Raw genomic sequence first — 14,521 nt, forward strand, 5'->3', positions numbered from 1 at the left:
TCTAAAAAGAGGGTCTTAAATGCATGCTGCACTGAGCCTCCAAACAGCTATGTTTCCACCTGCGTCAGCAGTTACGCAGATCAGCCCCCTTGTATTGTTTTCTTGACTAGAAAAAAGGGGAGGAAGGAGAGGGGAATGGAGATGTATAGAGAAAGAGGGAATGAGAGGGGAAAGTAAGGAAGAGATATACCAGCTAGCTAAGTGGAAAAGTGGATTAGGATCCACAACAGAAACGCTTGGGTTGGTTTTATTGCGGCTTTGCTGTCTCTTGCGAGCGTGTGTGTGTGTGTGTGTGTGTGTGTATGGGAGTGTGTGGTGTGTACATACGTGTGAACATGTGTGCTGCTCCTCTAGAGATGTGTGAATTTGCTGTTATAGCGGGAGTTTTTTGCAGGGTGGTATAGGAAAGGAACTGTGACAGACATAGAAATGCATGGGGGGGAGGTGGAGATGCTTGCCTAAAAGGGTCTGGCCAGAGAAATGTGTGTGTGCGTGCATGAGAGAAATCGAGAAAGAAAGAGAGAAGCGGAGGAGTGGGAGTGGTAGGCAGTGTTTGCTTTCTCTCTGTCAAGTCTGCCTTTATAAACGGGCTGAACGGATTTGATAGGGATCAATGTGTCATAGAGCCATTACACACAGCATGACTCGACATATCGTGTGTCTGCATGCTAAAATAATAAACACTCTTCAAAACACTTCCAAGATCTTCACATAATGCAATAAATTATAAGAAATGTGTAAAAAAAAAAACACCTAAAAAAGTATTTTCAACATAAACAAGGACACTGAGCTTAATCTCATTGGACAAGTTGTTCCAGTTCTGTGTCACAGTTACTTACTGTAACATAAGTACGAAAAAAGAAAAGCTATATAAAACCTATTCCTCTGGGAGTCTTCTCCAGAACAAAGGCAATAATATGAGCAATTTCCTCATTGACATTCATGCATTTTTGAAATCATGCAATGGCATTTTAACAGGTTTTTATGGACCCAGGGGTCATGAAACTCATTCAACACATAACAGTAAATCACCGTTTAATGTGTCAATTGAAGTAATGAGATAAAAAATTTTTTTAAAAAAAGGTAGTGAAGTGATTTATACCTGACTGCGCTAATATGTCTGCTAAACCTCAACCGACGCGTGCTTACTCTGTTAAGATGTTTCTCCGTTTCATGCCCTCTTTCTATCCCGCCGTCTCTCAGTCCCACGTTCCCCATTAGAAGCTCATATCCCAGTGACCTCCACAGAGTCTCCGCAGGCCACATGACCTACAGAGGGGGGTGTCAAAGGACCTTCTTATATCATTACTCACACACACACACACACACGCACACACACACATACACAAAACCCTCTAGTGGCTGCAGTAATTGCTATGACACGGAAGGTCATTTCCAGGGACGATACAGAATAAGGCCAGGTTGCATGGGACTATTTCGCCATAATCTGACCCCGTCTTATGTGTGTGTGTGTGCGTGATAGTGAGTGAGTGAAGTGGGATGGATAAACTAATCCTGTCTTTTCCACACATTTATTATTCTGATGTTTTCATTTGATGAGAAATGATTTTCACAGAAATAAACGAATCTATGTGTTTAAACATCTTTATCTCAGCGCAGGTCCTTTTGTGTGGGTGGGCAGGTTATATTGACAGATACTTTATGTGTGTGTGTGTGTGTGTGTTTTGCCTGTGTGTATATGCGCAGCCTCTCCGCGCTTCACTTTCAGACGGATCTTGCTTGTTTGTGGCAGATCGATGCAGCTTACTGACTCGGTCCAAGTCGGATGAAAGGAAAGGTTGCTCGTAGAAATTCCCGCCATTTGCCACTCGACTCCTCTGTTGATCCACTTTGTTGCGGGTCATCGTGTACAATGTCACATCAATTGACCGGTCTGATAGAAAGAGACAAACAGAGAAAATATTTTCCTGGGTCAGACTGTATTCTATCTATCTCTTTTGTCTCCCCATCCTCTAAGCCGGCATGCAGAGTGAAACAGGTGAATAATTTTAACAAAGCACGTCTGCATGGCGAGACGCTACATAAATAAGTTTTCCTGATCCTCTTAAAGGAGCAATCCAACATCGTGAATTCATTGAAGGAAAAGTTTCTGCCTCCATGACTAAATACAGATGCCAGCGCGCAGGTGCCTTAAATAGCAGTTCCTCGAATAGCCACTTGACGCTGGCCTCAAGAACATTCAGCTTGTATTGAAGTCAAGGTTAAAGCACATTTGTAAAAGGGATTCACAGAAGGAAGAAAAAATAGAATACAATAAGAATACAAAGTCAGAAATTTCCACAAGAAGTGAAGATCTCGACTAAGAATCTCTCCTCCTATGTGTCTCAGTGGTAATTTTAAGGGTTATTCTTCCATTATGGAGATATTTAAGAAGTATTAGAGATGTGTTTGCTTGATTGACAGATGTTTCAGCCTATCACAGTCTGATGTAGCGGTGCTGTTTGCTTGTTATAGGTTTCTTAGATCATCCCAGGATGCTTCCTCTTTTACTAAATTTGGATTTTTGTGGAAAAAAACAACCCAGAATCAGTCCATAATCTTTTTTTTATCTTCATTTTTTGCTATTGTAATACTGTTATAATGTCAGATATCTACAGTATGTTCCAAAACTGAACATATGCAAAAATGCTCCCTGCAAGTCAAAAGCCAAGGCTGAAAAATGTCTTCTGCGGCTCTGTAGGGAGCTTTCTAACTTCTAAGAAAATGTCTTGAGTAAGGTACGAGACTTCAAATATCTGAGAGAGAACTTTTGTTATAAACTGGGGCATGAAGTTTGAAAGATGAGGGCATTCAACAGACGGTAAAGGTCTGACGAAAGAGTTGCATGAGTGAAATTGTAGGGTCCAGCATTTTTTAAGCTCGTCTCATATTAAGAACTAAAAGTCGGAATGTCTCAACTTTGCTGAGCCAGTTTTAACCGTTCTTTGACCGTCTGTCTCTCACAAGTTCCCCGACTTTAAGTTTAAAAAGAATATCTTAAGTCTGAGTGTGTGTTGTAGTTTTTAGAAGTTTTGTCAACTTTTAGTGAGTGTTTTTTGAGGAGTAATACTCTTTTTTTTAAAATATGAAGATATTATGTATGTGTATTTAATATATCATATGATTATGGGCACTTTAATGTAAATGTAGCCATTTTTGTTTTTACCTCAAGCTTTTCTAAATTGACAAATGGCAAAGGTATCATTTAATATTAAAATGGACAACACTGTATGTATGTAACAGTACAGGACTATTCACATCCTTCATTTCTTTAAATTGTCATATCCGTGGTATGTTTTGTTATTCATTTTTATGTTGTTATATATTTGGCACATTTGGAATGTTTTCAGACACTTTATTCACAGCCTCAGTATGCTCAACTGTTGTTATTTTCCTCAGTTCACTGTTTTTCAAGCCTTTATTCCCACACTTCTCTTCTTGGAAATTGCTAGTTTCATTATATTTAATATGGCCCATTTGTCCTGCTCTTATTTGCTATATTCCTTTTTCATGGGGATTAGAGATTTAATGATTCCCACAGGGAGTATTAGAGTTTGATCTTATTTTAACTTCTCTTTCGAGATCAGCAGGCGGAACTCAATTCCAAACTTTATATGGTTTTCTGACGCCGTTTTATAGACTCTTTGTCCTCTATCAACCTGGCATGCACACATAGACACACACAGCGACAGCAAGCTGCTCCTCCTACGCTTGGAAGTGAGACCATACTCTCATTTCCAGGGATTTTCACTGGTTAATTGTCTGGGATGTGTGGAATTTTTTTTAAAGGTATTAATCCAGCCGTAGAAAGCTACTTAGAAATGCAATGAGCCTTGACTGCATGTATCCAGACTTTTATGTGTCTATCACAACAGGAAATGTTAAGTGACAGGTGGACTTACATAAATAAGATTTGTGACCACAAAAAAAAAAATCAGCCATAAGAATCTGATGTGCAAAAGTGCCGAAATGACAAAGAGTTTAATCTTAAATATGCATTAGTGAAGATTTTTTTAAATGGTGCTGAAACCAATAAAAGGCACAGCGTGGAGAAACACTTCATTTGCTCTTCTTGTGTCTTGTTGCTCTGTGTGCACAGGCACTGTGTGCAGCTGTGGTGTTGCCTGGCGTCCTGCAGACCATGGAGCTGGTGTTCAGCGGGGCAGATGTTATGTGTGCCACTGGGGATCCAACCTGTTCCACCCCGTACCTCTTGGCCCAACGTGCTGGACAGAGGCTGCAGATGGAGTTCCTGCACCAGAACAAACTATCTGGTAAGCAACTTTGGGTGCCCCCCTTAGTTACTGTTGCTACGCCTGACAAGCTTTTCATTCTTGCGTGGCATATGCTGCTTACTGTGCTTATGGTGGCAGATTTACCAATAAAAAATTTGTATACATTTTTGAGAGAATGGGTCTCTGATTTCAGACAGCAGGCTAAGTTGGCTAAAAACTATGTGTCTTACATGCATATTCCTGAAAGATCGAGGCTGAAGCAACATGTCCCAGGGAAAAAAAATTAGCATCATCACCAGCTGAAGATCCATGTCAAAGACAATGAGGACTAACTAAGCTTGGGAAATGTAACACTATATCTAGAAATAGGTTTGGCTGTAGTTACTCGAGCTTAAACTTCTTCAAAACCAAATAAAGAGCAAGAAAGAGTAGCTAACGTTAACCATAAACTCTGATATAGAAGCATTTTGGTTTCCACACAGTGGGTTTGTCAGTCCTGAACTTATTAAAACATACGCTACTCTCCAAACCGAGTATTGCACGGAGAATCTGTGTATATTTTTTCACATTTATAGTAATTCATTAAATAATGAAGAGGAAAAGAGTTCTAGTTAGAATACGGGAAACTTTTCCACGTTCATTGTTCAACCCAGGTGAGGTGCTGGACCACAGTAAGCAGCTGTGAAACAGAATAACTCACATATTCTCCTGGTCACACGCTCACATAAATCTGTGAAAAGGCCTTTAAACTAGGTGTGTGAGTTGGACTTTTACAACCGTCGGCGCCACATATATTCAGCCCATTGTCTTTATATTTTAACAAGCCAATCATGTTTAAAACTGCTATGCTGCCACATTTAAAAGCACAGTGGGAGGTTTTTTTTTTTCGCCCCACTGTCATGAATAGGAAATGAAGGAAGAAAAACCCACAAATTTGAAACTAGCAAGTTAAAACTCTGTCTGTCTCTCTTTCTCTCTATTTTTCTTTTTCTTTCTCTCTCTCTCTTACTTTCCCCCGACTCTCCTTTGTATTACCCACCTCATGTTCCCGGCATCGGAGGCACAGCGCAGATGTGCTGTGTCGAGCGACTTCCTCATGACGGGTGTTTTTTTTTTTTATTTGTGTGGTTCCACACAGGGCTGATGATAAGAATGTATTAGATTAAAGGAGCGAGAGAGGCCGTTGGCTGGGACCGGGGGGAGACTTTCTTGGAGACTGTATTTTACATAATGTATGTGCTGCATCTGTGCACACTCGCCGCCAACGAGCCTGTTAGGGACTCCTAATTGCTAGCATGGGTCACCTGGTCGCCATGGTGATGGCCATTACTTGGAGGTGTGCTAGAAGACACACGGACGGACAGATAGACACACTCACATTCACGCGTGTGGTATTGTCCATCTGTGATATGTAGCACACAGGCAGTTTCTATATGCTCATTATGTGCCTGGAAGTTGTCATAAACAAACAAATATGGATGTAACCAGACTCTTCCGGTAGAGCTGGATGTCCAACTAAACTGACCAATTACTGCAGGCAAGAAAGGACCTCGGTCAGGAAGGTTACCAAAGATCCAACTGCCACTCTGACAGATTTACAGTGTTCCTCGGCTGCAGTGGAGATCTCGCCTCAGGGACAACAGTCAGTGCAGCAAGTTGGAACTGTAAGTCTGTGGTCATTAGGAAGCTACTCCTAAAAATGTCACATGATGTTAACCAAAGGACAGATGCCACATTAAAGATATCTTGTTTTCAGAAAAAGAAAAAATATCTTTACACTGTATGTGAAACTGACAACATGCAACCATAGTTATTTATTTAGATCTTGAAACACTAGCCCAGTATCCCTGTAAGTATTACTTTCATATTTGATAATTCTGTGACATATGAGTTATGTTCAGTATCAATGTTCAATGCCAATGTAGGAAGCAGCCCTAGATACCAGAGTTGGCTTTAACCAGAGTTTTGACTTAACCATAGTTTATATGCCACAAACACTATTTTTCACTTACTGTTATCTTAACTTAGCCACTCTGTACCTGCCATGTGTGGAAATTGTAGACATCAACAATTCCGATAATAGAATTCTCAGTGTTGTGCAGAATAGTCTAATATGAACATTGTGTCTATTGTATTTGTGTAACACTCAGATCACGTGATTTTTGCAGATTAACAGGTTCATAAATGTCTCAACAAAGTCAACTCTATTCAGTCTGGTTTGGAAATAACTGCTTATCATTATCGTCCTCACGAATGGTCAATGTTCTCTTAAGAAATCACTGCTGTATAAACATGCACAGCCGTCAAGGCCCATCGTACATACCAGGTGTAAAATATTTCCTATGTATACTGTATTGTATTATGCCTCACAGCGTGTTGTGAAGCATAATAGCGTATTTAGTGATTGCACAGGTAGGTTTGACCCAGTTTGTGAGATATTTCAACACTACTTTAAGGTGACAATATAGAAAAATATTTATTCACGAGTAAAAAACGCCTTTGTGGATCTCACATGACCAAAGTGCTTTAAACCGACCAACCAGCAAAGCAACACTACCATTCTTAGAGCCCTATGCTTTTTTTGTGCTTGAAAAGCTGTTTGTAGAAGAAAAAACGAATGTGCATATCTGAAAATGTAGTTTGTGAAACTACAGTGAACCGGTAGTCAGCAATGGCATGCTGAAAAGATTAAGGCTCCGTACAAAATACTGTCTATATTCCCTCTTTGACATTTTTCTACTGCTGGACACGTTGTCACATCACACAAAGCTGTGGAAAGCGGTGCCTGCATTGTTTTTTGCGCACGTGGCTCCCCCGAGTCTGCAGAAAGACTTGTAAAAATTTTGATTAAACAGAAATTGAACTTTTCAGTTGTTGTGCGCAGTGTTATGTCTGGCAGAATCTGGGAACAATTCAATACCCATATGACACCATCCCTACTGTGTAGCGTGGTGTAGACAGAGGGAATATAGAGGGAAGAATAAAAAGGAGCCACATACTGCAGCATCCAATATCCAGGACAACACAGAGTTCAGAGTTGTCCCAGAGTTTTAAAGACTTCAGTCTGTTTGGACACATGTATGGTAACATTAAGACAGATATAAGTATTTCATTTCTAGTGATGTCTGCTTTCATGCCATTATGTTCATACCTGTGGTGGCTGCGCGCTTGTTTTTTCCCCTACTTTGTTTGTCTTATAAAGACATCCAGACAACAAAGGTGTACTTCAGGCCCTCATTAAACCACCACATGGTCCTGCAAACAAGAAACTACCTATATTAACAAACATGTTTCTTTCTCAAATTCACTATCCCCATGGTGGTAGACTGGTATAAACCAGTAATAAACAATCGTCAGACACCCTCAACAATTCTCACTTCTAACAACTAAAGTCTAAATTGGAGTAGCTGTAAGTGGGCAGAAAACCTTGCTGTTGTGTCTCCTCACAGTGTGAATCGCACTCCCAGTCTGCAAAAATAAAAATAGGAAAACCCTCCATTTCCCCTGGATATACTGTATCAAAACAAAGCTGTCAGCCCGCTCCTTTCTGAACTTGTGCACCGTCCCTTCCCTCCACAGCGGCTCATTTGTAGCTCCAATCCCACCAGCTCTGCCATCAGGACATCCACTGTGTTCTGATGGCAGAGCATTGCCACTTCATTAGCTCCTTCTCTCCGCGTATCTGTGAACGCATGCATGTGGGCCTCGACGGACCTTGTTCTTCCGCCCACACCTGCTCGCCCCAAAGCACCCTGGGATACTGTAGGAGCATGTTCATTTGCATATCCCCATCCCAGATTCCATTAAAAAAAAAAGCCAATGGCAGCTCTCTAAGGCAGTGTCTCTTTGCATTTTCAAAACCCCTGCGGGCAGCTTCAATGATGGCTCTATCCCTTATAGTCAAAGGCTTTCACTGTGGTTGTTTCTTGTATTAGGTAGGACTATCATTTATGTCCAGTGTATTCCCACATGTTACACTCACGAGGCCACGTATGCCATATAAATAAAAATTAACCATCAAAAATATGCATAAAATAAAGTTCTTTTTCAAGTTCTGTTTTCATCGCTTGACCCAAAAAAGTTGTAAAACTTTTGAGATGACAGAAAAATTTCAGTGATTTTCCGTTTGGTGTCAACATGCGGCAAACAGACACTGTCAGAAACACGTTTTTGGCACAGTTTAGACAAAATTTTAAAAATGTGATTGAAAAAATGAAAAATGACAAAATGAACACACCGCCAATGTTGATATTCTTCAAGATGATCTATTTTGGCACAGCAAATGTCTAACATGGTGATGGATATGTTGCCAGACACCAAATACTGCGGATCCTGTACTTTGATCTGTGTTGCTACCACTTAGTATTTTTGGGGGCTGTATCATTGACAACAAATTGCAATGGCAATTTACTGCAGCAAGTTGACCTATTGGTTAGATAAACACATTTGTAACTGGACAGTTCTCTGTTCACATCTTGCTTTACATTTTAACAGGCATACTGATGATGTCTGTGGCTTAGATGGACACCACAGAGTTATTAACACACAAAAGAAGTCTGTCCTTGGACTTGTAACTGTGTGTTCTTGTGCCACTTGTCCTTGTCCGAACAGAAAGACAAGTTGGTAATTGGTTCTTAAATGGTGCAGGTGCGGGACATTATCAGCTGAGTGCCACCTGCCTCTTGGCCTACCTGCCAATTTACTGCCAAACACTGCTTTGATTCATACAAACAAAATACACATCTGACAGTCCATTCTAACACTTCTTTTCACACAGTGGGAATGAGAAAACATAAAATTACTGCTTCCCAACCCTACTCTTTGATACTCTAGGATGTTACTGGTTTTCAGTTGTATCTACAGTTAGTAGCATTCATCTGGTACCCAGGTTTAGATCACCTTCTACAAGTCCTTGACGTTTAACTGTGTCTTGTAATTCCATGTAGGGTGGGCTACATGACACAAGAGTTAAAATGAATTAATTAACAAAGATGTTCAACAATCTATACACTGACCAATGTCCAAGATCATATTAGTGACATGAATCACTTATCACAGTAAAACCTGCATTACTTGATTTTTTTGGCCACTTGGGGGAAGTGCAAAAAAGAAAGGAGAAAGAAGAGAAAAAAAGAAGGCAAGACAGTGTTTGTATCTTGTCAGACAGCTGAGGAAATTCAAGATCTCCACAGTGCTGCAGAAATCCTTCTGCAGCGCTGAAGGATTTCTACATCGCCACAGTAGGGTCTGTGCTCTCTGGAAGCATCACTGCCTGGTACGGCAATTGCAGCTCTCAGGATAGGAAAGCCCTTCACAGAGTGATCCATAGCACCTAATGCCTCACCAGGACGCCACTGCCCTGCCTCCAGGACATCAACACCAGGCCAGGACAAACTGGATCATAAAGGACATTCACCACTCCAACCACAAACTGTTTCAGTAGCTGCCCTCTGGCAAGCATCTTCACTCCATCATGGCCAAGACTGAGAGGCTGAGAAGGAGCTTCTTCCCCCAGGCCATGCAGACCATAAACACTTACAATCTACACAACATCCTGCACCTGTTTTGCTCTCTGCATCTTTTTGCAGCTCAGTATCTTTGATACCTTACCACTTGCAATTGCATTTTGCCCACTGTCCCCTACACACTGCAAATTGTTTATAACTTGCCATATTTCTTACTTATTTTATTTTTACCTTACTTTTAAAATGTACATATAGATTCTGTGATATTCCGTTATTTTCCCCTGTATGTAGCTTTATGTTTTTTTATTTAATTTTTATACTGCCATATGGCTTTATGTCAGAGTTCTTGCAATTTAATTTCATTGCTGTTGTACATATACAATGATGCTTTTGACAAATAAATCTTTTGCATCTTGAATCTTGAAAAAGCTGTAAACACAACACTGACGTATAGTGGCTTTATAAAATTATAATGGTGAACGTGTTAGCAAGCAGTTACCCTTTTAGGCCTCCAGCAGACATTAGCCTTCATTTGAAGTTTTGTTTGTTTTTTTGTTTGTTTCATTCTCCTTCGAGCCCTGTTTTGGTCTCCGCCAACTCCTGAAGGATGTATGTGGTTCTTTAGTAGCTAAATGTTCCACCATGTTCACCAACCAGCCAAGTTTTTCTTAATATCCTTTTTTTAGTGGTTAGTCACAAGGGGTCACCAAGGTTTTTGATTTTCCATGAAAACATCTCTAGAACAATAGGTTAGGAATTTCAGATCTTCATAATTTTTGATACACACATAGTCTGGATTCTTACAATATAGATTCAAAAAGAAAATTGATAATCTGTTGCTTTTTCTTGGTCCAGTATTGGCATTGTGCAGACCTTAGAGATATTTTATTTAGTATTCCTATGAGATTTTCAATATGAATAAAATGTCTGTTTTAAATCTCAGTTTTTCACCCCAACTCAATATCTCTGACACTTTGTCTCCCCCTCCCTTTCTCTCGCTCTCTCTCTCTATCAGATCATGATCACTTTTGGGGACATTACATAGACTTGTGTTAATTTCCTGGAGACTTACCCTAACCTTAACCCCTGACCCAAAAATCAGCTTTTTCTCGATTGGGGACACAGTTTTTGTCCCCAATTGGAAAAGCCATCCCCAAGTAATTGGTCCTATCCTATCAGCGACCATTTGAAGTCGAGTATGATGGTCCTCCTAACACACACACACACATACATCCCTGACGCCTTGAATTATCGAATCAAGCGGCACATTAAAAATGTATCCAGCAGGCTGTATATGTGTGGATAATAAAAAGACCAGCGCACACACATGTACACATTTACTACAGAGGCCCTGTTTTCTCTTGGGTCTCCATTCCAGCCTGTAGTTAGCAACATTGCAAGGCACTGCCAGTTTATTTCAGTGCTAGTTGATGTTTATGTTTTTTTTTTTACGAATACTGTACTCAGGACTGTTAGAGGGTCAAGAGTTCACAGAGAGCTGCTGAGAGTTCGGGAAACTAAAGGGGCTTTCCCATGGTGGAGTGTCTCTATGTGGATGGTTTTAATTTTGAAGAGAAGTGTTAGTGGATAAAAAGTGTGGGTATGTGTGTTGCCCCCTGGCTATATATCTCACTAAATAAATTAGTTTCATTTCCCTAATCATGTGAATAAGTGTATGTTTTTACACTTGGAAATGTAGTCCTCTGCCCTCTTTTTTTTTTTTTTTTGCACTATGAGCTGACTTGTCATTGTATCAATGCTTGTCTTGCATATGTTCATGTAGCCAATTATGGTAGCATTTACAATGTGTGGCCGCATCTCCTGGTGTGTTTTTATGTGTGCATGTGTGTGTGTGAGCGAGCCCCTCTGATTACCCCACTGTCCACTGCTTGTCGGGGACCACTTTGTGACCGTTGCCGTGGGCGACCAGATGGCTAATTGAGCACTCTGTCATGTCACCTCCCTTCACTGGGGACTGAGCCAATCAGCACAGGCCAGACTTCTCAACTACCGCCCCCACAGACATCACAGTCCCATCTTAACAGAGTCCAGCTTTAGGGGCCCAGAGGGACTATTTAGAAGGCTCAAAGAGAGAGCCTTGTTACAACTGATACAGCATCAAGCCACAGGCTTATTTACATTCTCCTAACCTGGGTGCTTGGAAAATGGTGTTTGTGTCGTTTCCCTGCAGTTTGCTGATTAAATTCTATGTCAGTTTCCATGTATTTATGATGCTGCTATTGGCAGACACATTCTCTGTGTTACATTCATAGCAAAATTACAGATGCTGCTAACATCACCCAGGCTTTATGTCACCCTCTTCCTGATTGGCTCTGCATCCTTTGGATCACATCAAAAATATACTGCACTTGTTAGAAATGGCTGCAGGGCATAAAAATGCATGTATCATGCCAGATCTTGTTCATGATTTGATTGCCACATGGTAGTAGCTAGCCTGCTGATGGGTTGTTGGGCTGTTTTTCATTTTGTCACAGTCCTCATTTATAATAACCATGTTGGAAGTCCAGTGTCCTGTTATTTTTTCAAGAAGTCTAATTGAGATAAAGGTCTCTTCTACAAGAAAAACATCATGTATCACAGTAGTAAGGTGCAAGGTACCAGTTGTGCATGTAGTATAAGTTATTTCTTCAAGTTCTGTCTTCATCACTGGACCCAAAAAAGTGGTAAAACTTTGCATATGACAGAAAAATTTCAATGATTTTCTGTTTGTTGTCATTGTGTGGCAGACACTGTCAAAGCCAACATTTTTGGCATCGTTTAAACAACATTTTAAAAATGGGATCGAAAGAATAAAAAATGACAAAATGAACACACACTGCCAATGTTGATATTTTTCAAGATGATCTATTTTGTCACAGCAAATGTCTAACATGATGATGGATGTGTTACCAGACACCAAATACTACTTTGGTGTTGCTACCACTTACTATTTTTTGGGGCTTTATCATTGACAACAAATTACAATGGCAATTTACCGCAACAGGCTGACTTACTGGTTAGAGAAACACATTTGTAACTGGACAGTTCTCTTAGCTCATTTTGATTCCTGTGGAAACAGAAGCTCCACCCCACTACATGAAATCACTTTAAACAAAATGGACGAAAAGCTGATCGTTGCAGTCTCCGGTTTCTCTACGATGTGTATTTAATGAGCTGCTGAGACAGTTAAAAGAAGGACGATGTGTGGAAACAAATCGCCCACATTGTTGGTTCATTAATATGCCGGCTACATTGGAAAATAACTGTCTAGTAGGAGCAGAGTATGTAAATAATATGGTCAACACAACACACACACAGGACTACAGATTCATGACAGGCCAGAGACTGCTTACTACTTTGTATGCGTGAATGTACTGTTATACCTTTGAACTCATAAAGGTCAGGTCATATGATCTAGTTTGGACTTATTCTTGAAAGGCCCTGACAAAATTTTTAAAATCAGCTTCTTACAGTAAGCCCACATAAATATATTATTATCATTGGTAGTAGTATTTTTATTAGCATATAGCTTGGTTTTTGAGTTTTTACTGTAACTTTAACTTGAATCGTTACCTCTTTACCTACTAATAGATATATTATTTATATTCAGTTACATTAAGAGTTCAGTTACAACAGAAATACAAACATGTCTTGTAAGACTGTTTATCTTTGCACATTCATTATACCCCTCAACCCACCCCACAGGCCCTATATCCCCACAAGTAATTAGATAATAAATATAATCACAATAAAAAGTGGTAAATTACACATAGTCAAGTTCATCGATAGCTTTTAATCACAAATATTTAAATTTATAGAGACATACTGTATATATGACGTTATCAGGTGCTTTAAAATAATCCATAATGGTCTTTACTTTCATGTCAGAAATCATTTTGTAAGATAGGGCTCCAAACAACATTTCATTTAGGCCCATCCATTTTGTTTAACTTTTTTAGATCCATTTTTTAATGTATTTTTAATAATTTAGTGTAATACAAAGATTATTAATGTGCCTATGAACACAATTAATTAGTTTGACACAATGAGTCCAGTCAAAATATTCAGAGTGAGCTGTCTTGTTAAATTAACTGATTGTTTTTCTCTGTCGAATGATATGTGGGCCTGAGATGAGGCGTCGGTGGTTCCAGTAATGGGTGGAAATGTCGCTTCAATTTCAATTAAAGTTATTTTACCTTGCTTGATGAGAGAGCTGGAGGTAGTGAAGATAAAATCTCAAAGATATTGCCAAAGCTCTGGTAGAAAATTGAACCCCAGAATTGAAGCTAATTGAATTTGAGAACGATAAGGTTGACTGTGGGGAGCTCTTAAAGTGACCAAGAAAGGATGAGAAGAGGGAGTTTGGAAGAAAAGGGGAAAACATGAGTGAGGAAGGCTCCTAATTTAAATGGACAAAGATGAAGAGAGGACAGAGCAAAAAACTCTTTGCTCATTTTTAAGAGATACAGAGCATGGAGGTTTGTGCTTTGAAATAATCTCAGAACACCTTATCTTTGACTTTGCAAGAGAATGACCATGTGAGAAAGTCATGACTAAATAAATAGCAGTTGGTATAATCATGTTTGAGGGTTTCAGGGTTTGCTGGTTGTTCCTCGATCTAGGCTTAAAACTGAAGGAGACTGTGCTTTTGAGGTTGTGGCTCTTAAACTTTGGAACTCTCTCCCTTTGGTCTCAAGATCTGTGGACACTTTTAAAATGCAGCTCAAGACCCCTTTGTTTAGTCTTGCCTTTGTGTACTTTTTCTATCTTCTATTTAACTCTGTTTTTATTGTGTTTTATGTCTGTATGTATCTTTATGCT

General features: G+C 39.8%; 1 protein-coding gene across 2 annotated transcripts in view; it reads left to right on the forward strand.

Moving 5' to 3' along the window:
• Window positions 1-14,521, forward strand: part of arap2 (ArfGAP with RhoGAP domain, ankyrin repeat and PH domain 2) — a 138,755-nt gene that overhangs the window by 68,032 nt on the left and 56,202 nt on the right. For both annotated transcript variants that reach the window (XM_067579056.1, XM_067579055.1), the window contains one exon: window positions 4,100-4,274. In XM_067579056.1, coding sequence (XP_067435157.1) covers window positions 4,100-4,274 — 175 coding nt within the window. The remainder of the gene's footprint in view (window positions 1-4,099; window positions 4,275-14,521) is intronic.

Source organism: Thunnus thynnus, chromosome 22, assembly GCF_963924715.1.
Source record: "Thunnus thynnus chromosome 22, fThuThy2.1, whole genome shotgun sequence".
Lineage (NCBI taxonomy): Eukaryota > Metazoa > Chordata > Actinopteri > Scombriformes > Scombridae > Thunnus > Thunnus thynnus.